Source organism: Aythya fuligula, chromosome 2 (assembly GCF_009819795.1).
Source record: "Aythya fuligula isolate bAytFul2 chromosome 2, bAytFul2.pri, whole genome shotgun sequence".
NCBI lineage: Eukaryota > Metazoa > Chordata > Aves > Anseriformes > Anatidae > Aythya > Aythya fuligula.
Window position 1 is genome coordinate 76,493,216 of NC_045560.1, and position 24,125 is coordinate 76,517,340.

Consider the following 24,125-nt stretch of genomic DNA (forward strand, 5'->3'; position numbering starts at 1 on the left):
CTTACAAAAATACTCAATATTTGCAATTTATAAGTGAGAACTTCTATTAAACTATTTAAAATTAAATTTCCATTTGGACTTAAGGAGCTTATACTACATGGTGGCACTGGAGATTTTCTAGTCTTTCACGGTCCTAATGAAGGCATCCATAAACTCAAAACACATGTAAATTGTGTCAGATTACATAAATTCTTCATGCATCTGTTAGTATTAATGATGCAACACACTCTTTATTTCATTTTTAAAGGAATTTTCAGAAAGCCAAGATAAAGAAGGCCACTAATATGAGGGTTTTGTTTCCTCTAACAAATCATAGCGTTTGATTTGTAATGGTGCTGTGCAATGATTTTTGTGTTGGGAAGTATACCATCAAGTCATGGACTGGAAGAAAAATGCAGTGGGTAAAATCTGTCCCTCACTGGTAGCGTAGTGCTGTGCAAAAAAATTGTCTGTAAAACACAGCAGGGCTGGCCATGCACCAGTGACAACAGATACTGTGGCACTATCAGACAGCATGCCTGAAATCTTTCAGCCATGGCACAGGGGAAAGGACACAGCCATTGCTTTGGAAAAGATCAAACTTCCCCATTGGTCAGAAAGTTGAAGATGGCAGCATATGTGTTAGCAAGTGGGGAAGATCTTAACTCCATTTGGCTCTTGATCCAGATTCTTTGTATGGTGCTGTGCTGCCTGGTGTCCATTCTGTATCCTAATTTGAGCATTAGCTGAAGCAGACAGAGCCCTTCACTTGCACAGGGGATTGTGCTGAAGAGCCTTTTCACGCCTTGTTTTCTCTCTGCATCACTGCTGAGTGCTGGACAGTTTTTTTCCTAAAATTTGTCATTAAATTACCAACCTGACACTTCTGGGGGAAAAAAAAATTTTTTTTTTTTTTTTTTTTTTTTTAGCAATCAAAATATAACTTCTCATCAACAGATCAAATGGAAAGGAATGGATGGAGTCCTTTATAACAAAAAAAAACAAACAAATAAAAACACTGAAGGAGTGGCAGCCAGCTGATGTTGGGTACTACAACCTAGTATTCTTCCACTATCTGCCCCTTCTGTCCTTCTGTCATCTGTTTTAAATTAAAGATTAACTTTTGGGTTAAAACTACTTTGCCAAATCTGGATATGTTGCTGTACTTTTTAGGGAATGTCTCCTTTTCACTTTGTACCTGGAATTAATGGCCTCTTTAATTCTCCTTCCTTCAAAAAACAATCTCTGAAAAGCACCTCAACTGCTCTTACAGCTAGCTTGGACATCACTCAGAAACACATGCTTGTCCAAAGCACAACCTTAATTTGGAAAGAATGCACAGCTCTAAGTATCCCATGGAACACCATCTTCTTTTAAGATGTCTGAAGTTCTTGGAGCAGTAAAATATCTATTAAAAACAAAATTTCTCAACAGTTTAAGCAGTGAGAGAACATAAACTAAAGCCTCCTAAATGGTAACCTATTCTTCTCAAGGCAGTGTGGCATGTGAAGAAGAGCAGGCTTCTGCTCCTGTCTCCACTACTGTCCTGCTGGGTGTCCTTGGGGAAACTGGTGCACAAATAAGTGCTTTTCCTACTTGTAAAATGGTGATAACGATACTGACCTTCTTTGTAAAAAGCTTTAAAAACTAGGGATAAAAAGCATTATATAAGAAGTAAGTATTATCGTTGCTCCTAGCAACTAACAGCCTGCTTCCTGACAACCGTAAGAGCAATTCTCAAGTGCCAATAATCCCAGCCCTAATTCCCTTCTCCCTGTTTTTACTCATGAAACTCTAGCTTTCACCTCTTCTTCCAGTAGTAAGTGCCAGATATATACTTATGTGGTAGTGTTTGGGATGGTCTTTCTACCTCTTGATGCTGGAAGGGAAGGAGGGCTGCAAGGACCGTGGACTGTGTTTTTAAAATAATTTGTTTGTTTGTTTTGATTCTGTACTGCTCCAAAAATATCTTTGCACTACTCTAAAAGATAATAAACTGTTGCTAATGTGGTCTAAATGTCTGTCAGAAACTCAAAAAGTAAATTGAAGGACAGAACTACAAACAATAAATAGTGTTATAATCAAATTACTTCCACAAAAAAAAAAAATCAAAATCTATTTGTGCAGGCTTCCTTTGTATAGCTTGTCATTCCCCTGTGAGAAGTGAAGGAAGAAATGCCTGGCACACTGACTCTAAAAGGAAATGCTTTTTAAAATTACAGAGTTCATTCCAAACTTGATGAAGGTATATTAATATGTGTTGTGACAGAAGCTGTGTCAAGTTCCATAGTAAAATGAGCAAAATCAGGAATATGCTCATATTTTAAATCATGGAACTGCAATGAACATGTATTTCTTGCTAAACACTGCACACTAGCAAAAGGAATAAAACCACTGTAGTTGTGACAAGACACTATCATTTCTTGGGCTTTTAGCGGTGATCTGAAATTTTTTAAAAGGTATTCTAATGAATTTTTCTGGAGTGGGTGAAGGTGTTGCAGAGTGCTTTGCTTTGAATGGGGATGGCAGGGGGTGGGGATTAAAAGCGAAGAATGTTCCTGGATCTCCTCTCTTTCAGGGTGCCCTGTGACAGCCAGTGGGCTGATTACACATTCACTTTCTCTGCAGAAATAACATCAACATGATTTCTTTGGAAGGCAAGAGGAATGATATTCACAGCCCTCTTTCTGCATTTCTCTTTATGTGAGGTCTTAACAAAAATTAAAAATCACAAATTTGGAAGTGTTTTTTAAGTAAAGTTCAGGCCAGATCCCTTCAAGTTTGAATTATGATTCATGACCTGGAGTTGAACTGAAGTATAAAATACACCTTCTAAGAGCAGGCTACTCTAAAATCAGATTATTTTATGTATTTTGGTGTGAAAATAGATTAATGTGTCTTGTATTCTGCCATGAGTTTATTCTCTCTGATGAGCACCACAGTTTGAGTAGAAATGGCACTTACTGTCTATTGGCTAACCCTACAAATAATAGATTCGCTTTTATACATGTGTATATATTATACACCTACATATATAGATATACACCTACACATATAGATATAGATATAGTCATGTATACAAAGAAACATCCATGTTACATTCTCTGAATCCATTTCTTCTCCATACATCTTCCAACAGCAGAGGCAAAAATATTTGACTTTCTTCCTTCCTTCCTTCCTTCCTTCCTTCCTTCCTTCCTTCCTTCCTTCCTTCCTTCCTTCCTTCCTTCCTTCCTTCCTTCTTTCCTTTTTCCCCTCTCCCCCTTCCTTCCTTCTTTCCTTCCTTCCTCCCTCCCTCCCTCCCTCCCTCCCTCCCTTCCTTCCTTCCTTCCTTCCTTCTTTCCTTCCTTCCTCCCTCCCTCCCTCCCTCCCTCCCTTCCTTCCTTCCTTCCTTCCTTCTTTCCTTCCTCCCTCCCTCCCTCCCCTCCCTCCCTCCCCTCCCTCCCTTCCTTCCTTCCTTCCTTCCTTCCTTCCTTCCTTCCTTCCTTCCTTCCTTCCTTCCTTCCTTCCTTCCTTCCTTCCTTCCTTCTTTCCTTCCTCCCTCCCTCCCTCCCTCCCTCCCTCCCTCCCTTCCTTCCTTCCTTCCTTCCTTCCTTCCTTCCTTCCTTCCTTCCTTCCTTCCTTCCTTCCTTCCTCCCTTCCTTCCTTCCTTCCTTCCTTCCTTCCTTCCTTCCTTCCTTCCTTCCTTCCTTCCTTCCTTCCTTCCTTCCTTCCTTCCTTCCTTCCTTCCTTCCTTCCTTCCCTTTCCTTCCTTCTTTTCTGTCTTTCTTCCTTGAACTACTTGAGTTCATCAACAAATTGCATTCTAAAGCTTTAATAATGTAATTCTCCAATATGCAATGACCCAAATGCTTGTCTGTTCTTTCTGTCTGCTTAGGACAAGTGAGGAGTAAACTGTTAAATGTGACTTTAAAATACAAGTTTAATTGTGAATTACACCATTAGCTTTTGAAACGACTTCAGTAGAAAAGAATGTGTTAATGCCTTATGCACCAATGCATAAGAAAACTACTGAAGATAGTACTAAAGACAGGTTTTAGATATGTTTTATATGTGACTATTCTATTCTGAAAACAGCCATATCATGTAACTATTAGAAATTTTAAGCATGTTTATGTATGGTGGTAGTTACTGTTAGGTTGCTTAACCTGACATAATGAGGAGTTTGTCTCTATATTTTGCTGGAAGGTGTAACCCTCTGTGGAAAATCATCAAATCATCTCCACCATTCTTTTTTTTTTTTTTTTTTTTTTAATACATTTCACTGATAAGGGAGTTTATCAGGATATTTTCAGAACTTGAAGAAGATGTTACAAAATTCAAAGTGAAAAGAAAACACCTACAAAACAAGACCTTCATTGCATGTTCATCTTTTTACATCTTTCAAGATGAAAAAAAGTGTTTGTTTGTTTGTTTGTTTTTTCTTGGAACGTTCTTTCAATTGAACTCATACTGTTAAATATGGCTGTCACTTTGGTTCTGCTTGTAATCATGTAATCAAGAAGGCCAATAAATAAAATAAAATAAAATAAAATAAAATAAAATAAAATAAAATAAAATAAAATAAAATAAAATAAAATAAAATAACTCAGTGGATGTAAACAGATAAAAATGGTACATAGCAAAATGGAAATATTACAGTACTTTCCACTGTGAATTCAAATGCTTCTTTTGTGACATGCTGAGTATTTACTATGTTGTTTCAGATGTAAGAGGAAGAGAAGATCCATTTAAAAAAAAAAAAAAAAAAGCATAGAAGAAAAAAATAGTTTCTGCAGCACATTTGAATAAGCCAAGACCACGTAACGACCAGTTAGGCACATCACACATCAAGTGATAAACTAGCCAGTTAGTCTTAGTCATTTTAAGAATGCTTGAAATTTATAGTAATTTTGAGAAATGGCTTGTTTTGCTACATCAACTATGAAATTTTGTCAGCTGTAGATCTATGTAAGTCATACTTTAAACATATAATGCTTTAAGTGGTACAGGGTTCTTGTGCTCACTTCTGAAATAATGGGAAAGCTTTGGAAAGTAAAAGTATTATTCCATTGCTGAAAACAAAGGCTAAAAAATCTCTCTCTTCGCTTTAGTGGCAAGGACTCATGGGATGGAAATTCAGGAATGAGAGAAGGAGGTGCTAGGTTTTATTATTGTTGTTGTTTGTTTGTTTGTTTGTTTTTTAATAGAATCATAGAATCATAGAAACACAAGGTTGGAAAGGATCTAAAGGACCTACAAGATTATCTAGTCCAACCATCCATGATCTTAGGTAATTTGTGCTTTTCTCAAAGTACCACAGTAGAACAACAAAATAATGACATTGTGGACATGCCTCTACAAGTGGCATTTTTAATTCTCAATCATAGAATTATAGAATATTCTGAGTTGGACGGGATCGACAGGAACCATTGTGTTCAACTCTTTGCTTCACATATCATCACCCAAAAAACAAAACATATCTCTGAGAGCTTCTTTATATATGTCCAAATGCTTCTTTAACTCTGGTAGGCTTGGTTCCTTGACTACTTCCCACTTCCCTAGGCAACCTGTTCCAGAGCTCAAACACCTTCTCAGTGAAGAACCTTTTCCTAACATCCAGCCTGAATCTCCCCTGTCATAGCTCCATACCATTCCTTGAGGTCCTTTTGCTGTCACCAGCGAGCAAAGCACAGAGCCTGCCCCTCTGCTCCCCTCGTGAGGAAGCTGTAAGTCACCATAAGGTCTACCCTCAGCCTCCTCTTTAGGCTGAACAAACCAAGCAACTTCAGCCACTTCATATATCTTGCCCTCTAGACCCTTCACCATTTTAATAGCCCTCCTTTGGGTACTCCCTAATTTTATGTCCTTTTTATACTGTGGTTCCCAGAACTGCACACAGTTCTCAAGGTGGCGCTGCACCGACGCAGAGCTGGTGCATCTGGGGAGAGAGTCATTTTTGTTTTCCTCTCTCCTGATATTCTACCTCACTATGTAATATTCACATTTCTGATGAAAACTTACAAAATTACTAACAGATTTCTGTTTAATCCAATCTACTGTATCACTGTAATCACTGGAGTTGAAGTTTGAGTTTACAACTTCTTTAAATCAAGGAAGTATTTCCTAAATTCTTGTTTTGATTTGATTTTTTTTCTAGTAATTTCTCTTCAGGGAAATTGTTGCTTTATTATACACCACCATCCTTCAATCCCATGTTAAGGCAGTGCTTTAAATTTATTTAAATAACACTGATAGACTAATGCATTTCTGTGTACCTCTTTGCCAGCAACATTAATCATATATTCTAAAGTCTTTTTTTTTTTTTTTTTTTTTTTTTTATCTCCAAAAGACACAAAAAAGACAAAAGACACACAAAAAAAATAAAATGCATTATTATACCATCAAGCTTTAACCTGTCTTGTTACTACATCACATCCATGTACACGGCTGCCACACAGCTGAAGGTTATTTTGACTTTTTTTTTTTTTGTCATTAACATTATGTGCATTCAACTTAGCACTGCAGACGACATGCAGCTCACAATGAGCTGTCCAAGTGCTAGCTTGGATCCCCTTGTCCCTATGATCTTAACCACCATAATGTGCTATGCACATTATGCATCCTGTATTCTTAATTTCTTTGATTATTTTTCATATTTTTTTTTAACGTAAACTTCACAACTCTCAGTTTGATCACAGGTGATCCAGGTAAATTCCTCCTATCCTGTGTTGGAAAGAAAAATGTTCATAACATGAAAGCTGAGGCAGGAGATAGATTTGAAACATAAATGCCTACTAGATTACTGTAATTAAAATATATGCAAATGCAAATACTTCATTAAAGGAAAAGAACACTATTAAATGTAATAAAATATTAGATTTTGTTTTTATTAGATAGCTTGCTTTGATTTAGAAAGAAGCTATTAATGACAGAAGTCTGATTTGCCTCAAAACCCCCAAATAATTTTGGAATACGATAGACTTGCTCTGAGTATTGATGTTTGGTTAATTATTCAAAAATTTTAAAAGATTTCTTTTAAAATGGTTTTCATTTCTACCAGAATAAACCTTCATGGTTCCTTAAATCCTCAAGTCTATATCAGCTAAATCCAGTCATGGATCACCCATTCAAACAAGGTAGGTGTGGAGCAGTTTAACGACAACACCATATTCTTATGCCATATAGTAATACACATTACAAGTCAGATGGCATTTATTTATAATCACATTTTCAAAATCATTTCTCTTTTTTTTTTCTTTTTTCTTTTTTTTTTTTTTTTCTACACTGCATTCCCATTACAGAGCACTCTCTCCATATTGTTCTTTCACGGTACATTTCAAGTACTAATCCATTACAAGAAGATTCATCCAAAAATCAAGTATTACACAAAAATTTCCTATTGTTCAGAAAGATTGGACAACTTGTGATTAACAAAGTACATAAGTAAATAGTATTTTTATAAATACTAATTTATTTAATAAAAATACAAAAATATAAATATACATATATAAAAATATCATGATGAATCAACACACAGACATTCTTTAACTCAATAAATATGGCAGTAATATTAATCTTTTCTGAAGTATAATTTTGAGATTATATTACAATGTGGGTGCACAATGTCCCAGATAGTCAGAAAGGTAAAGCAAAGCACTTAAAATAATAATTAAAAAAAAAATATCTATCTTATTATTAAAGGCACAAAAAGCCTTTTATTGTGTTTTCATTGTAAATGAAAACCTTTCCTCAGAGGTTTCTAGACAGAAAGGGTGAATTATAGATTTTTTTAAAAAATCTAAATCACTCACATTCATGTATGTTGACTTACTAATTAAGCAAACCCTTACAAAGACAACACCTATTTTTTGTAAAAAAAAAAAAAAAAAAAAAAAAAAAAAAAAATCCCAAGTAAGAGAGAGTAGGCCACTTTATCTAGTAACATAGACATGAATTTCACTAACACTTAGGTCACAGATTACTTTCTCAGTCTCAGTCACTGTCCTCTCCACCATACATGTCTGCTAGTTTTTTAAACCGAGGTCCCCAGTCACTGAGGTAATCATAGTCTTGGTTGCCATCTGTGGTAAGTGATTCCAGGCTGCTGAGTGAATTTGCTATAGAATCATTTCCTTCATAAGCGTATGTTGCTAGTGAATCATAAGGAGGAGCAGCTGGATCTGAATCATTTTCCTTTAACCTTCGATGAATAAAATCTTGCACATCAATGTTTTCCCAAAGAGGCGTAGTCCGTCTTATCTGAAATATAGTTTCTGGGATGACATCTCTTCTCATCTTACTTTCCTCCCTTGCTTCTGGATTTCTGAGTGTGCCAATGTCAAAAGCTTGGGTGTCTTCTTCCCCACCCCCTTCATCATTGTAGGTCACAATGTTGTCCCGAACATCATCCTTTGAGATGATCAAAGGTTCTTTCTTCCTCTGTCTCTTGAGGGCTGCAAACAAGACAACTAACACTGAAAAGAAACAAAGGAGGATAGAAGAAATGCAGAGTTAGAAATGAAATAAATGAGCTATATTTTGCATTGTCTGTTGTTCTTAGAATGCTTCAAGACTGGTATTTTTAGTAAATAGGTACAAAAGACATCTATCTCTAAGTTGAAATTAATAAGAAAAAATATTAATATTTTATAGCAGCCAAAAATATTTGCTTTTAAACTTACAGAAGTAATGACTAAAATATTCTATGTTTGATAAAGATATAAATGTTATTACTACGCTGAAATTGAGAAGCAGAGAATGTCTTAAAATATGTCATCCTACATCCTGACTTCAATTTTACTTTTGTGAAGCATTGCCTTCCTGGCAGTCACTAAGGGTAATTTTATCAAAAGTGGCTGAGTCTCCTAAGCAAAAGTAATTCACCCTCTTGAAAGCTGGTGATTTAGGTATTCCTAAGTGTCTAATTCACTATTGAAAATGGAATCTACAGGTTCTTCTGAAAATAAGAACCTGAAAACCTTCAGCTATCAATATTATTGACAAAACCGTTTTTGGCTTCAGTGACTGCAGGAATTGAAATCCAGTCTCTGTTACTAACTGTTTCTTCTTAAAAGCATGATCCCCCCAGTTTAAGAAATGATAGTTGAATAACTCTTCCTTTTGGAGAGGTAAGGATTGACACTAAGCTGGACCTTTAGAGAAGGAGATGAAAAACTAAAGTTAAGCTTTGCAAATACATTCTGCTTCTTAAATGCTATTGATTTCAGTAGAAATTCAATGCTTAAATGCATTTAAAAATTTGACCCTTGCTCCAGTATCTGGAGTAAATAGGAGAGGCCAATAAGATCGTCTGTCAATGAGGCATAACACTGGATGCCAAGCCACACTTAAAGGCATTAGAGCAGTGTTGAGCACTTGTGTTGAGCCTTAGGAGCAAAGTTTTTTATTCTAAATGATTTGAGTTCCGGTGAATAAAAAGAATGGACATAGTGAGGGTAGAGAGGGGAACAAAGATCTTCTACGTGTCCTGGTACAATGCTGTGAAGGTAAAGGCTCTTCTGTTTGTGATTTTGTATGTGTACAAGAGCAATTCTTTTCAAGTTTTTCTAGTGCTAGACAAGTAATAGTCCACTTGTAAATTTAGTAACTTCATACAAAAGAGAAGGGCAGCTGTGAGGGCAGATCACTAAAATGTTATTATGAAGAAATGTCTTTCAAAGCTGGGTACTTAATGTCTCTCTCCTGTTCTGGACATGGTGACGCTGGTATACTCTCCTAGAATATATCTTGCTGAACAGCAATTAAAGAAAACACCAAGAACCACACAAATTTTAAACTAAAAATTTTGTTTAGCCACATTTCACCTTATGTTACTCTGGCTTCAGCTATATGTTTAAGTAGAGCAGGTCTTTGACCCTGGGGCCAAAGTATGGGCCAAAGACACAAAGTATTCATACTTGTTCTGCACAGCACTGCTCCATGAGGCTATTCTGAGTCTCATGTGGTATTCGTATGGTCCCTAAGAAAAATTACGATCTTTTTTGTTTGTTTTTAGTTGAATGTTACTTTACTAAAGCACTGCAGCGCATCAGACTGATGTTTTCATAGTGAGAGAGCAAGAGTATGTGTTTCATGGTACATATTTCATACTCTGTGTTTTGGCATGGGAAGAGGCTTTGAAGATTCAGAGCCCACTGACAAGAACTGTGCAAAGTGGACAGCCAGATCTGGCAGAGCTTGAATCATACTGCCTCCTGGGAGTGGTGGCCTGCAAGTTGTCCTGTTCATACTATGCTTGGGCAATGTCCTGGGGAACCAAAGCTGGCTTAGGCTGAAACCAGGACAGCCGTGGTGCTCGAACCTCAGCAGTATGGACAATCAGCTTGTCAGGTATTCTCCCTTCCATATAGCCACAGCCCCTGTGGCTCTCTGAATATTTGCTGGAGGTAGCCTAAATCCAGTTGATCTTGTTAGCAATCTATCTGATAGAAATATATGTTCCTTAGAGTTATATAAACTGACAGCTGTACAAGTGTCACTTTCCCCTTAGCGAGCTGTGTTGGCCAAGAGGGGTGGGAAGAGAAAGAGGTTTATCACAGTTTGACTGGAAAGTGGAGAAGATAGCCCTTTTAAGGAGGAACTTCTCTGGTAAGCAAAACATACAAGTTGCAGATTTTATGGTTATGAGCTAGCATTTATTCTAGTTCTTCATATATCCCCTCATTTTCTAATGTTTCAGCTCTGCAACCACCCATCTAACTTATGTGCTTGAACTTTATTTAATCATCTGTACTCACTACCACTTGCAAGCAATTGAATGGTTCTCTTCTATTCTTTTGAGTATAAAAATTACTAATCATTCATGATATAATAGTTTTTGTTTGTTTGTTTGTTTGTTTGTTTTTTAAATCATGGAGAAAAATATCACTCAGTTTCAGGAATATGACTTTAAAAGTCCTGGGTTTAAATGAAGATGTGTTTATAATGTAAAACATTAGTATCTAAAATTAAACCTAAATTTTCAAGTTTATTTCACCATTTCACCTAAATAACACTGATAGCCTCCTCCCCCCCCCCCCCCCCCCTTTTTTTTGCACATTCTTATGAATAGAAATGATGACAACAGCCCACAGTAATCTCTTTCCACTCTCCCACCTCCTCACCCATCTTAGAAAACTGTTCTTACAAAAGAAAAAAAAATATTGTATTAGGTATGAAATATACAGGGTCATGTGAATAAGAGGTGAAGAATGCCAGAGGTCTAGAATCAACAACCCCTTTGCCTCATCAGTCAAACAGCTCATGACAGTTACATACCCAGCAGGATGATGATGCAGAGGAGAATGGCAACCAGTGCCCCTGTGCTGAGGCCAGCAGGGAGGAGCAGGGCCTCTGCATTACAGGACTGCATGTTTCCTCGACTGTCACAGGCACATACACGTATGGTCAGCGTGCCAGTGCTGCTCTGGATTGGGTAGTCATTGTCAAATATTATGACTGGCAAGAGATAGGTACTTGTCTTACTACGGCTATATCCATTTCTTCTAGTCATAATTCCTGCTGTGTTATCTAGAATGGAAATGCAGAATAAATGTTACAGGATGAATCTTTATGTGGTATTGGGGTGGGGGACTGGCACTGGTTAACAGTTACCTTTGTTGTCTACAATGGAGAAGTTTGGATGAACAGCGAATTCTGGCACCACCTCGAAAAAAAATTTGTGTCCTTGAGGAGGCTCATCTTTGTCAACTGCACTTACAGTCTGTATCAGCTATAAAGAAAACAGCATTTCATTGTATGTTTTTTTGTTGTTTGTTGGCTTGTTTTGGAGATCTTGCTTGTTTTACATAAACTCTCTGCTTTACACGTCCAGTGAAAATCTGACAAATCTCTATAAGAAGACAAAAAGTGATGTCCTAAGCCAAACGTTCCCCACATAAACACAGGAGATGTTCCAGTAAACAAATTGTAGTTTTGTTGTTTAAACACATAACAGAAAATGAAAAAAGGGACAGTCGTCACTGCAAGACAGCCGTCTGCTTTGATTTGTACTCAGTACCTTGCAGTGGTACAGAAACAATTGCCCTTCAGAATAAGCCATAAACCTCCTGTGGCCTCATATAGCAATGACACAGAGTAGTGCGTAAACCAGTTGTTAAGTGGGTCTAATTCCCAGTCCACCTCATCTGCTCCTGGCGATAAATTGGAGTACTGCACTGGCAGGATGCTCAGTTCTCCTGATGTAATAAAGAGAGATGTTTTACTCCCTCCTAAATTGAAACCTCTGTCTGTGGAGCTTTACAGCTGTAAACAAGAGCACTCAAGCCCTGTTGGGAGAGAGTGGAAATAGCCTAAGCACAGGATCAGAGTAAAAAGGACTGAAAAATAGGTCCTCAGCTGTTATTTCTGATAGCATATGCTTTTCTGTTGTATAAAATTATGTATACGTATGTACATATGCATGTATATGTGTATATACACTAGCAATTTTACTTTGTTTTTTTTCTTTTTTTTTTTTTTTTTTTTTTTTTACCTATCTAGCTGCTGCTGCTGCTGGAGGCTAGGGAACACAGCTGCAGAAGTAGAGAAGGAAAAGCTACCTGGGAAAGTGACTGGTTTTGAAATAACTTGCAGCATTAGAACCATGTGGGGCTAGTGTGAGCAGTAGTAATCCAGTGAGCCATAAGAGTGGCTGCTGTACCCTGGTACTCCCCAGTGGGTATGGCATTGGTGAGTGACCTCCACCTTGGCTTTTGAGGATATGTTTCATTTCAGAAGATGTCATCAGAAGATGACAAAGCTTGGTGGTGTGAGAATGAGAATATGCTTCATCTATGTTGCAACTCAGTATGGCTGAGTTTCTACAGGACCTAAATTTAGAGACAGAAGGAGCTTAGCAGTCAGACTTGTTTCTTTTAAAACTGTGAGGGAGCAGCCTCAAGGTTTTCAAGTATTTCCAGTGTGTAGAGTGTCCTAAAATCCCACAGACATCAAAGCCACTTGTTATCAAAGACTTACTTCATGGCTTGTTTCCTGATATTTCTAGGAAGAATACAGCATGAGCTCTTCAAGAAATACAGTAATTGACAAATAACACTGATACAATTTTTAAGTCTTGTGGCAATCAAGCAAGGAATAGCTTTTCTCATGTACAGCTCTGAACATCAGCTTGAGTGAGACTTAAGGATACAATGAAATTTTGGGGAGTATTTAACATCTCTCAGGATGGAACACTATTAGACAAATAATTATAGGGCTACTAAAAATACTAATGTGACATTCAGAAACCAGAAATCTGCTGCTGTAGTGTTGTACCATGCAATGATTATTTATCCTATTTTTCTAGATAACCTTGGGGTACTTTTTTTTTACATGTAATAGCGTTAAGCTGTTATTTAAAATCAGCAATAGTTGAGAAGACCTGTTTGGCTCATTCTCTTTCAAGGTTGTTCTAAACAACCACAATGGGTGTTTTTTGTTTGTTTGTTTGTTTGCTTTGTGATTTTTTTTTGGTTGGTTGGTTGGTTTGTTCACTTGATTATTTGTGTGGGTGAGGGAGGGAGGGGAGAGGGTATTATTTAGTTTTATGGTATATTCCTGAATATCCTATCATCAGAAAAGAACTGGAAAGGGAATTTGCAAACATCAGCCTTGTATAAGAAGAGCCTATGCTGAAGGCAGAATTATGCAGTTTCTCTATGCATGATTAAAATAATTATTACATATTCAGGTCTCTTCACTTTTAAAATATTTGAAGACCATTACACTTCACTTTATTTTTTTTTGTTTTGTTTTTAATTTTTCACTGTTTCTTAAGATTAGCCAAATCCCAGTTATGGAATTCTCTGATTTTTTTAACTTTCAAAATCCTGTTTTTCTTCTCTTTGTCACAATCTACTCTGAGAGTGACATACAGTTGTAAGACAAGATGGTACTTAATTTTAGTTATGGTTTGCTTTAGTGTAAAATGTAGCATTAGCACAACAAAACATCCTTTGACAGAAGTAAAATACCGAATTGAATAGAGAATTTTTTCTCTCACATTTTTTGCAAGTTTTAAAAGGCAGAAGTAAAGTGCCAGAGAGTAGAGTGAGAATTAGAATATATGGCTATATTTGTCAATTATCTTGCACAGCCACTTGGAGCCACTTGCCAAGGCGATCGTCTCCAGGCAAACGTGTCTGCAGTGGAGCGGGAGATCAGACAGGCAGGGATATTTTTTCCGGCATTTGAGCTACTTGAGGGAGCCGCAGGAACGGCAGCCCCTCGGAGGGAGGCGAAAGAGGTGTAGGCAGAACCAGCAGCGCCCTCTCCCTGGCCGTTCAGAAATTGTCCCCTAAGGAGCCTGAGCGACCAGGAGCGCGGCGAACAGGGCGGGCAAACAGGGCCGTGGCGTGTCAGTAGGGGGTGGTGCGGCAGTTCGCACAGGCAGGGGCGAGCAGGAAGGGCAGAGCATTCCCCCCACCCATGGGAACATCTCCTCTAACGGCGGTCTACCGCTAGCTCAGCTGCAATTGGTGTACACCAGGCACAGGGTGCTCTCTAGGAAGTCTGTACACACACAGACTGAGTGCCTGCCTGCTCAAAAATGCGGCAGGTTCCGGTCTCTGGATGCAGGGAGTGCCTGAGCCTGTTGCTACCACCTGCGGGGGGCAGAGAGACTGTGTGCGTGCGGTGCGAGCAGGTGGATGACCTGGTCCACCTCGTGGCAGAACTCAAGGAAGAGTCGAAATGTTTGAGGGATATCAGGCAGTGTGAGTGGAGACAGACTTGTGGAGCAACTCCCTGCGTGGTCCTGAAGGACAGGTACCGGGGTGAGGACACCCCAAATGGGGTGTGGACCCCCTGCCCTGTTGCTGTCCAGCAGAGGGAGGGGACCTAGGAGTTGAGGAGGAATGGAAACAGGTCCGTGTTCGACCTCGAAGGCGATGCCCCCCCCTACCAGCCCCACCTTCCCACGTGCCCCTTACATAACAGGTTTGAGGCCCTGGAGCTTGAGAGATCAGTAGCTGAGGAAGAGGTAGAAAGTCTACCCAGGAGGATGCCTAGGGCGAGGAAATCGACTCCACACCTCAGGACTGCCTCCACCAAGACAGAAAGAAGGGTGATTGTTATGTAGGGGAACAGAGGGCCCTATTTGTCAGCCTGACCCTACCCATAGGGAAGTCTGCTGCCTCCCTAGGGCCAGGGTCAGGGACATTGCCAGAAACCTTCCCAATCTGGCTCACGCCTCTGACTATTATCCTCTTTTGATAGTCCAGGCGGGCAGTGATGACATTGAAGAGAGAAGCCTGAAGACCATCAAACAGGACTTCAGGGGACTGGGACGGTTAGTGGATGGAGCGGGAGTACAGGTGGTGTTTTCGTCTATCCCTACAGTGGCAGGGAGGGGTACAGAGAGGACACGGAAAGCCCACCTGGTAAACATGTGGCTCAGAGGCTGGTGCCAACACTGAAATTTTGGGTTTTTTGACCATGGGGCGCTTTACTCGGCACCCGGCCTACTGGCCGCAGACGGGTCCCTATCTCTAAGGAGAAAACAGATCCTGGGCCAGGAGCTGGCGGGGCTCATTGAGAGGGCCTTAAACTACGTAAGAAGGGGGATGGGGCTGAAAAAAGGCTTGTTAGAGCTGTGCCAGGGGTAGTAATGGCAAGGCTGGGAGAGAAGGCAATGGCCCAGCTGAAGTGTATCTACACTAATGCACGCAGCATGGGTAACAAACAGGAGGAGCTGGAAGCCATCGTGCAGCAGGCAGGCTATGACTTGGTTGCCATCACAGAGACGTGGTGGGACCAGTCTCATGACTGGAGTGCTGCAATGCCTGGCTATAGGCTCTTCAGAAGGGACAAGTAGCACCAAAGGGGTGGTGGTGTGGCTCTCTATATCAGAGAAAATTTTGATGTCGTGGAACTTGAGGCTGGGAATGATAAGGTTGAGTCCCTATGGGTTAGGATCAGCGGGAAGGCCAACAAGGCAAGCATCCTGGTGGGGGTCTGTTACAGAACACAAAACCAGGATGAGGAGACGGATGAGGAGTTCTACAGGCAGCTGATAAAAGTTGGAAATCGTCAGTGCTTGTTCTCATGGGGGACTTCAACTTCCCAGATATATCCTGGAAGCACAACACAGCCCAGAGAAAGCAGTCTAGGAGGGCATAGAAGATAGCTTCCTGACACAGCTGGTTAGTGAGCTTACAAGGGAGGTGCCCCGCTAGACCTTCTCTTCACAAACAGAGAAGGACTGGTGGGAGATGTGGTGGTTGGAAACTGTCTTGGGCAGAGTGACCACGAAATGGTGGAGTTCTCCATTCTTGGAGATGCCAGGAAGGGGACCAGTAAAACCGCTGTATTGGACTTCCGGAGGGCTGACTTTGAACTGTTCAGGACAGTGGTTGGCAGAGTCCCTTGGGAGGTGGTTCTGAAGGGCAGAGGGGTCCAGGAAGGCTGGGCGCTCTTCAAGAAGGAAATCTTAATGGCACAGGAGCGGTCTGTCCCCACGTGCCCAAAGACAAGCTGGCGGGGAAGAAGACCAGCCTGGCTGAACAGAGAATTGTGGCTTGAGCTTAGGAGAAAAAGAGGGTTTATAATCTTTGGAAAAAGGGCGGGCCACTAGGGAGGACTATAAGGTTGTTGCGAGGCACTGCACAGACAAAATTAGAAAGGCCAAAGCTCATCTGGAACTCTATCTGGCTACTGCTGTTAAAGACAACAAAGAATCTTTTTACAAATACGTCAATGCAAAATGGAGGACTAAGGAGAATCTCCATCCTTTTCTGGATGCAGGGAGGGAACTTGGTTACAAAAGATGAGGAAAAGGCAGAGGTGTTTTAATGCTTCTTTGCCTCAGTCTTTAGCAGCAAAACCAGTTACTGTCTAGATACCCAGTACCCTGAGCTGGTGGAATGGGATGGGGAGCAGAATGTGGCCCTCACTATCCACAAGGAAACAGTTGGCAACCTGCTACGGCACTTGGATGAACACAAGTCATGGGGCCATGTGGGATCCACTGGAGGATACTGAGAGAAACTGGTGGAGGAGCTGGCCAAGCCACTGTCCATCATTTGTCAAAAGTCCTGGCTTTCGGGGAAGGTCCAGTCACTTGCGGCTAGCAAATGTCACCCACCTGAAAGAAGGGCCAGGGGGTAGACCCGGGGAACTATAGTCCTGTCAGTTTGACCTCAGTGCCAGGGAAGCTCGTGGAGTAGATTATCTTGAGTGTCATCATGCGGCATTTACAGGGCACCAGGCAATCAGCCCAGTCAGCATGGGTTTATGGAAGGCAGATCCTGCTTGACAAATCTGATCTCCTTCTATGACAAAGTGACACGCTTGGTGGATGAGGGAAAAGCTGTGGATATGGTCTACCTTGACTTCAGTAAGGCTTTTGACACCGTTTCCCACAGCATTCTCCTCAAGAAACTGGCTGCTCTTGGCTTGGACTGGCCTATGCTTTGTTGGGTTAAAAACTGGCTGGATAGCCAGGCCCAAAGAGTCGTGGTGAATGGAGCCAAATCCAGTTGGAGGCCGGTCACTAGTAGCGTCCCCCAGGGCTCGGTGCTGGGGCTGGTCCTCTTTAATATCTTCATCGATGATCTGGATGAGGGGATCGAGTGCACCCTCAGTAAGTTTGCAGATGACACCAAGTTAGGTGCGTGTGTCGATCTGCTTGAGGGTAGGAAGGCTCTGCAGCAGGATCTGGATAGGCTGCACCGATGGGCTGAGGTCAACTGCATGAAGTTCAACAAGGCCAAGTGCCGGGTCCTGCACCTGGGGCGCAATAACCCCAAGCAGAGCTACAGGCTGGGAGAGGAATGGTTGGAGAGCTGCCAGGCAGAGAAGGACCTGGGAGTGATGGTGGATAGTTGGCTGAATATGAGCCAGCAGTGTGCTCAGGTGGCCAAGAAGGCCAACAGCATCCTGGCTTGTATCAGGAACAGTGTGGCCAGCAGGTCCAGGGAAATGATTGTCCCCCTGTACTCAGCTCTGGTGAGGCTGCACCTTGAGTACTGTGCTCAGTTTTGGGCCCCTCGCTACAAGAAGGACATGGAGGTGCTTGAGCGAGTCCAGAGAAGGGCGATGAAGCTGGTGAGGGGTCTGGAGAACAAGTCTTATGAGGAGCGGCTGAGGGAGCTGGGATTGTTCAGCCTGGAGAAGAGGAGGCTCAGGGGCGACCTTATCACTCTTTATAAGTACATTAAAGGAAGCTGTAGTGAGGTGGGGGTTGTCTATTCTCCCACATGCCTGGTGACAGGATGGGGGGGAAATGGACTTAAATTGAGCCATGGGAGGTTTAGGTTGGACATTAGGAAGAACTTCTTTACTGAGAAGGTTATGAGGCATTGGAACAGGCTGCCCAGGGAAGTGGTGGAGTCACCATCCCTGGAAGTCTTTAAAAGACGTTTAGATGTTGAACTTAGTGACATGGTTTAGTGGAGGACTTGTTTAGTGTTAGGCTCAGAGGTTGGACTCGATGGTCCTGAGGTCTCTTCCAACCTAGACAATTCTGTGATTCTGTGATACTTGCTGAAAAACTCAAGAGAAAATATCCTGATATTACAGCAACAGAAATTGCAGTTGAGTATCTTGGGGCTTTTGAGCTGTAATCAGTGCAATGTTTGTAGGATCTGGATTTGATTCCCTTCATGTGGCAAATTACATGGAGGAGGACAATTGTGCCAGGCATAGAGGATGATTGCAGGTGAATTTGTGATTTTTTCCAAATGATGAACTAGGTGAAAGGATATTAGAAACTGTTATCTAATTAAGTTTTTGCTTTTTTTTTTTTTTTTTTTTTTTTTTTTTTTCCAGCTATACAATAAAAGAGATTGATGTTAATTGATGTTAATGATAATCACTGCAGAAATGAATGAGATATGACTATCACTATTTTGCATTAAAACAATTTTTTTGGGGGGGAAAAAAGTACTCTTTTGTGTGCATTTTGCAATTTCATATTGGAAATGTATTCTTCTTCCATTTTAAGCATTTATGGACATTGAGCTATGACTACTCTTCTCCAAGAGTTCAGAGAAAGATCTCTGACATAGTAAGGTTTATGAGGGACGTGTTATTTCAAGAAAATCACTTTAATTCAAATATAAGTTAAGCACATCAGGCTTAGGGGATAAAATGCATTCCCATTTCCTTTTTTCTTACATAGTTTCCCTTGAGAATGATTACAATTCAGAAAATATAACATTACTGCTATTATTTAGAGGCTGTGTGTGCATGTGCACTTTTATGCACTTAAAGAAGCAGTCTTATACTCAATGAATCCTTGTGGGTAAATTTGTTAGTGGTCACTTGTCTTTGAGTGTACTGAAATTTTAAACTTAGTTATTGACACAAAGTATTCTCTGAACAAAGTGGTTTTGGTAGCTCAGCAACATACATGTATAATGAGTTGTGAGGTATTCCAACTGGAAGAAATTTTTGGGAATTTCTTTCATGATGAGGCCAGAGATTTTTAGAGGATATGGGTCTATCTCCCATTAAAAATGTTTTTTTTCAAATGTGGCAATAGTTTGGTTACACTACTGCATTTATAACTGTGTTATATATATATATATATATAGTATATATTGTGTGTATATATATATATATATATATACATATATATATATATATACTGTGTTTCTAAGGCCATGACTTACACAACAGTCAAAACTGTTATTGCAGTTTATGTTCAGGCTATTTTATCTCTAATCATATTATTCTCTGGGAAAAAAAAAAAAAAAAAAAAAAAAAAAAAAAAAAAAAGTTCAGAAATAAATAGACTCCCTTATAACACTATATAATATAGTTGCTACATCCATAGAAATAGCTTACTCTATCTTTCTTCGTGTTTTTTAAAAACACAGTGGGTAAAACCTAGGTGGGGGCATTCTGTAAGAGTTCAGATGTTCCTGATGCTGCATTTTTGGACACAGAGAGCTGCACAAGTAGGAGTTCTGGGTCATGGACTCAGCCTTGGGACTGTCTCTAAAAGGAATACAGGAACCATTAAAGCAAACGTTAAGCTAGCAGTGCATCTCTAATGATATAGAGCACCAGCTAGTCACCTTTTAGGTGAGGTTCTCAGCGTTTGCTGGCTTGGCATGTCATCCATATGAAACGCAGTCACATCTTGGCTCCAGGGTGCACCTTTTAACAATGCATCATCAGTCTTCAGACATTATTAAAAGGTTCATTGAAGAATGTTGAACTAGGTGAGGTGGACAGGAAAATACTTTCAGGTTAAAAATTTCTACCTGTATAAGAATATTTGAAACAATTTGAATGTCTACAATATAATCTGCTACTTCTTTTCAAAACAGCAACATATTGGTGATAGTTGTTTTATTTTTAAACTTTTTTTTTTTTTTCAAAATTCCTTCTTCTAAAATTTAGTTTAAATAAAACAGTGAAAATCAATATCCTTTCAGAGGATTTTAAATATGCTCTCCTTTTAGAAAGTGCCTTTTCTGAAGTTTAAAACAATCCAATTTTCAAATAGCATGGAATTCATACCTCCAGTGTCAGAGAAGCAAGACCACTGGAGACTGACAGTGAGAGAGAGACTTCACAGTAGTGGCTGCAGATATTTTTTTTTTTTTTTTTTTGTATGGGATTACAGACCTGCAGAGGAACAGGCCTTGAATGTTTGGGCATTTTGCTCATTACATATGTTCTTAGTTAAAACTACATATTGAACAATACAGAGAAATTCTTCAAGTGCCATTTCAAATGCCATTTTTCTACTTACAGCTGCTTCTAAAATATGACTTGATAATATCACTAGACACTTGAAGCAAGAATGTTTGAGACATTTTTTTTATTTTTTTATTTTTTTTTTTTTTTTTGTGAAGTGGTTTAGGAGAGAACAGAACAAATCCTGGATCTTGGAGCACTGTCTTTGTCATTTCTTGAAATGTATTAAAATTCTTTTGTGCAACAAATATTTCTCTATGTTCGATCTGACCACATTATCTTCAATAAACTGTGAAAAAAGCATATGGTAAAAGACACTGATTTTGATAGTAATCAGAAAGTAATAGTTCACACTGCGGGGAAATGAGGGTTGAACAACTCGGTGTTTCTCTTGTCCTTTCCTTCTCTTGCCCCTTTTCCTGCCAGTGCAATCTAGTACGCTCAATCAAACTAATTTTGAATACATTACTAGCACAACACAGTGGTGAGTGGGTGGGATAAAGATTTTGTAGAAGATTTGGAAGCAGCTACTTTTCTCTAGGAGTGAAGTAATAATTGTACTGTTCAAGTATCCCCAAAGGAAGTGTTTCAAAATCAGTGCAGTTGTAAATGGATGCCCATCTTTCACAGAATCACAGAATCACAGAATCACAGAATTTCTAGGTTGGAAGAGACCTCAAGATCATCGAGTCCAACCTCTGACCTAACGCTAGCAGTCTGCACTAAACCATATCCCTAAGCTCAACATCTAAACGTCTTTTGAAGACTTCCAGGGATGGTGACTCCACCACTTCCCTGGGCAGCCTGTTCCAATGCCTCACAACCCTTTCAGTAAAGAAGTTCTTCCTAACATCTAACCTAAAACTCCCCTGGCTCAACTTAAGCCCATTCCCCCTCGTCCTGTCACCAGGCACGTGGGAGAACAGACCAACCCCCACCTCGCTACAGCCTCCCTTGAGGTACCTATAGAGAGCGATAAGGTCGCCCCGGAGCCTCCTTTTCTCCAGGCTGAACAAGCCCAGCTCCCTCAGCCGCTCCTCGTAGGACTTGTTCTCCAGGCCCCTCACCAGCTTTGTCACCCTTCTCTGGACCCGCTCAAGCACCTCCATGTCCTTCTTGTAGCGAGGGGCCCAAAACTGAGCACAGTACTCGAGGTGCGGCCTCACCAGAGCTGAGTACAGGGGGACGATCACCTCCCTAGCCCTGCTGGTCACACTGTTCCTGATACAAGCCAGGATGCTGTTGGCCTTCTTGGCCACCTGAGCACACTGCTGGCTCATATTCAGCCAACTATCCACCATCACTCCCAGGTCCTTCTCTGCCTGGCAGCTCTCCAACCATTCCTCTCCCAGCCTGTAGCTCTGCTTGGGGTTATTGCGCCCCAGGTGCAGGACCCGGCACTTGGCCTTGTTGAACTTCATGCAGTTGACCTCAGCCCATCGGTGCAGCCTATCCAGATCCTGCTGCAGAACTTTCCTACCCTCAAGCAGATCGACACACGCACCTAACTTGGTGTCATCTGCAAACTTACTGAGGGTGCACTCGATCCCCTCATCCAGATCATCGATGAAGATATTAAAGAGGACCGGCCCCAGCACCAAGCCCTGGGGGACGCCACTAGTGACTGGCCTCCAACTGGACTTGACTCCATTCACCACGACTCTTTGGGCCCGGCTATCCAGCCAGTTTCTAACCCAACGAAGCGTGCGCCAGTCTAAGCCAAGAGCAGCCAGTTTCTTGAGGAGAATGCTGTGGGAGACGGTGTCAAAAGCCTTGCTGAAGTCAAGGTAGACCACATCCACAGCCTTTCCCTCGTCCACCCAGCGCGTCACTTTGTCATAGAAGGAGATCAGGTTCGTCAAGCAGGACCTGCCTTTCATAAACCCATGCTGACTGGGCCTGATCGCCTGCTTGCCCTGCAAGTGCTGCATGATGACTCTCAGGAGGATCTGCTCCATGAGCTTCCCTGGCACTGAGGTCAAACTGACAGGCCTGTAGTTTCCCGGGTCTGCCCTCTGGCCCTTCTTGTAGATGGGTGTCACATTTGCTAGCCGCCACTCAACTGGGACCTCCCCCGATCGCCAGGACTGCTGATAAATGATGGACAGTGGCTTGGCCAGCTCCTCTGCCAGTTCTCTCAGTACCCTTGGGTGGATCCCATCCGGCCCCATCGACTTGTGCACATCTAAGTGCCGTAGCAGGTCACCAACCAGTTCTTCATGGATAGTGAGGGCCACATCCTGCTCCCCATCCCCTTCCACCAGCTCAGGGTACTGAGTATCCAGAGAACAACCGGTATTGCCGCTAAAGACTGAGGCAAAGAAGGCATTGAGCACCTCCGCCTTTTCCTCATCTCTTGTAACTAAGTTTCCCCCCGCATCCAATAAAGGATGGAGATTCTCCTTAGTCTTCCTTTTTGTGTTGATGTATTTATAGAAATGTTTTTTGTTCTCTTTAATGGCAATAGCCAGATTGAGCTCCAGTTTGAGCAATCTCATGTGTTCAGGCAGGGTTCAGGCCTGTGCATCCATGTGGTGTTGGCTACAGAGAGAAGCCTCAGGAACATGTGGGTAAGCTTGAATAGACTTTTGATCCTGATCCTTTATGCCTTCAGAATTTTTTTTAAAATACCTGCCACTTGACAAAGCTTTGTGTTTGGTAATGTTTTTTTTTTTTTGGTAAGATTTTGGTTTTCAGGCCTTGGCTCTGGGCCACAAACGTGTTGACAGTTTTAAAGCGGGACTGATTTCTTGTCAGAAATCAGAAAATTCTCCCTTGAACTAGAATTCTTATTTTAAAGCAAGACAGACTGTTGGGTCTCACTAGATCAAGCCAATAAGTGCTTACCTGGAGAAGTCAGGTAGAATGTACAAACTAGGGACCACTAATTAGCAGCAGCATCCACATTAAACATGTGATTTCTGTCTGCCCTATCTGAAAAAGGGAGGATGGCATAGAGGGTAATGAAATGAAAAATCTGCCACCTTTCCTAAAGAGAAAACAAACTGTGTTCTGATGCTTGAGAGCCCCTGTATGGTAGGAAAGAATATAACATCAATGCAAAATAGCAACCCAGGTTGTTTTCTTAAATATTATTGGTGGATGTTGAATTGTTGTTACTAAAATGTTCAGCTGAATCAGTCTCCTTTTCAAGTAAATCTTCCTGGTTTCCATGGAGAGGATTCATCCTCTAATCCAGCTAAAAAGACCCAATTAATTCCTGTGACAAGGGCATGAGAGAACTTGTACCAGAGCCTTTCTCACAGCAGTCCCTGGGGCTCTAGCACACCATCAGAGGATTAGGGATTTCTAAATTTTTCAAGGGAAAAGCTGCATCATACTCTTCTTCACCCTGTGCATCAGCCATTGGGACTCAGTAGCAAATCTGTTCCAGACTAATGGATGCAATTGTTTATGCATCTCTAGTGACAAAGTTTCTCTCTATTTGTTGTTTGGAGACAAAACAGTGTCAGGAAATGAGGAAAGACTCTGTAGGATTTTCTTTCCTCTGACCC

At 40.9% G+C, this 24,125-nt stretch overlaps 1 protein-coding gene across 2 annotated transcripts in view; it reads right to left on the reverse strand.

The window, feature by feature from the left end:
* Nucleotides 1–7,875: 7,875 nt before the first annotated feature.
* Nucleotides 7,876–24,125, reverse strand: part of CDH9 (cadherin 9) — a 112,161-nt gene continuing 95,911 nt past the window's right edge. For both annotated transcript variants that reach the window (XM_032183146.1, XM_032183145.1), the window contains exons 10-12: nt 11,575–11,692; nt 11,239–11,490; nt 7,876–8,435 (exon numbers count right to left, since the gene is read on the reverse strand). In XM_032183146.1, coding sequence (XP_032039037.1) covers nt 7,954–8,435; nt 11,239–11,490; nt 11,575–11,692 — 852 coding nt within the window. In that variant the 3' untranslated portion in view covers nt 7,876–7,953. The remainder of the gene's footprint in view (nt 8,436–11,238; nt 11,491–11,574; nt 11,693–24,125) is intronic.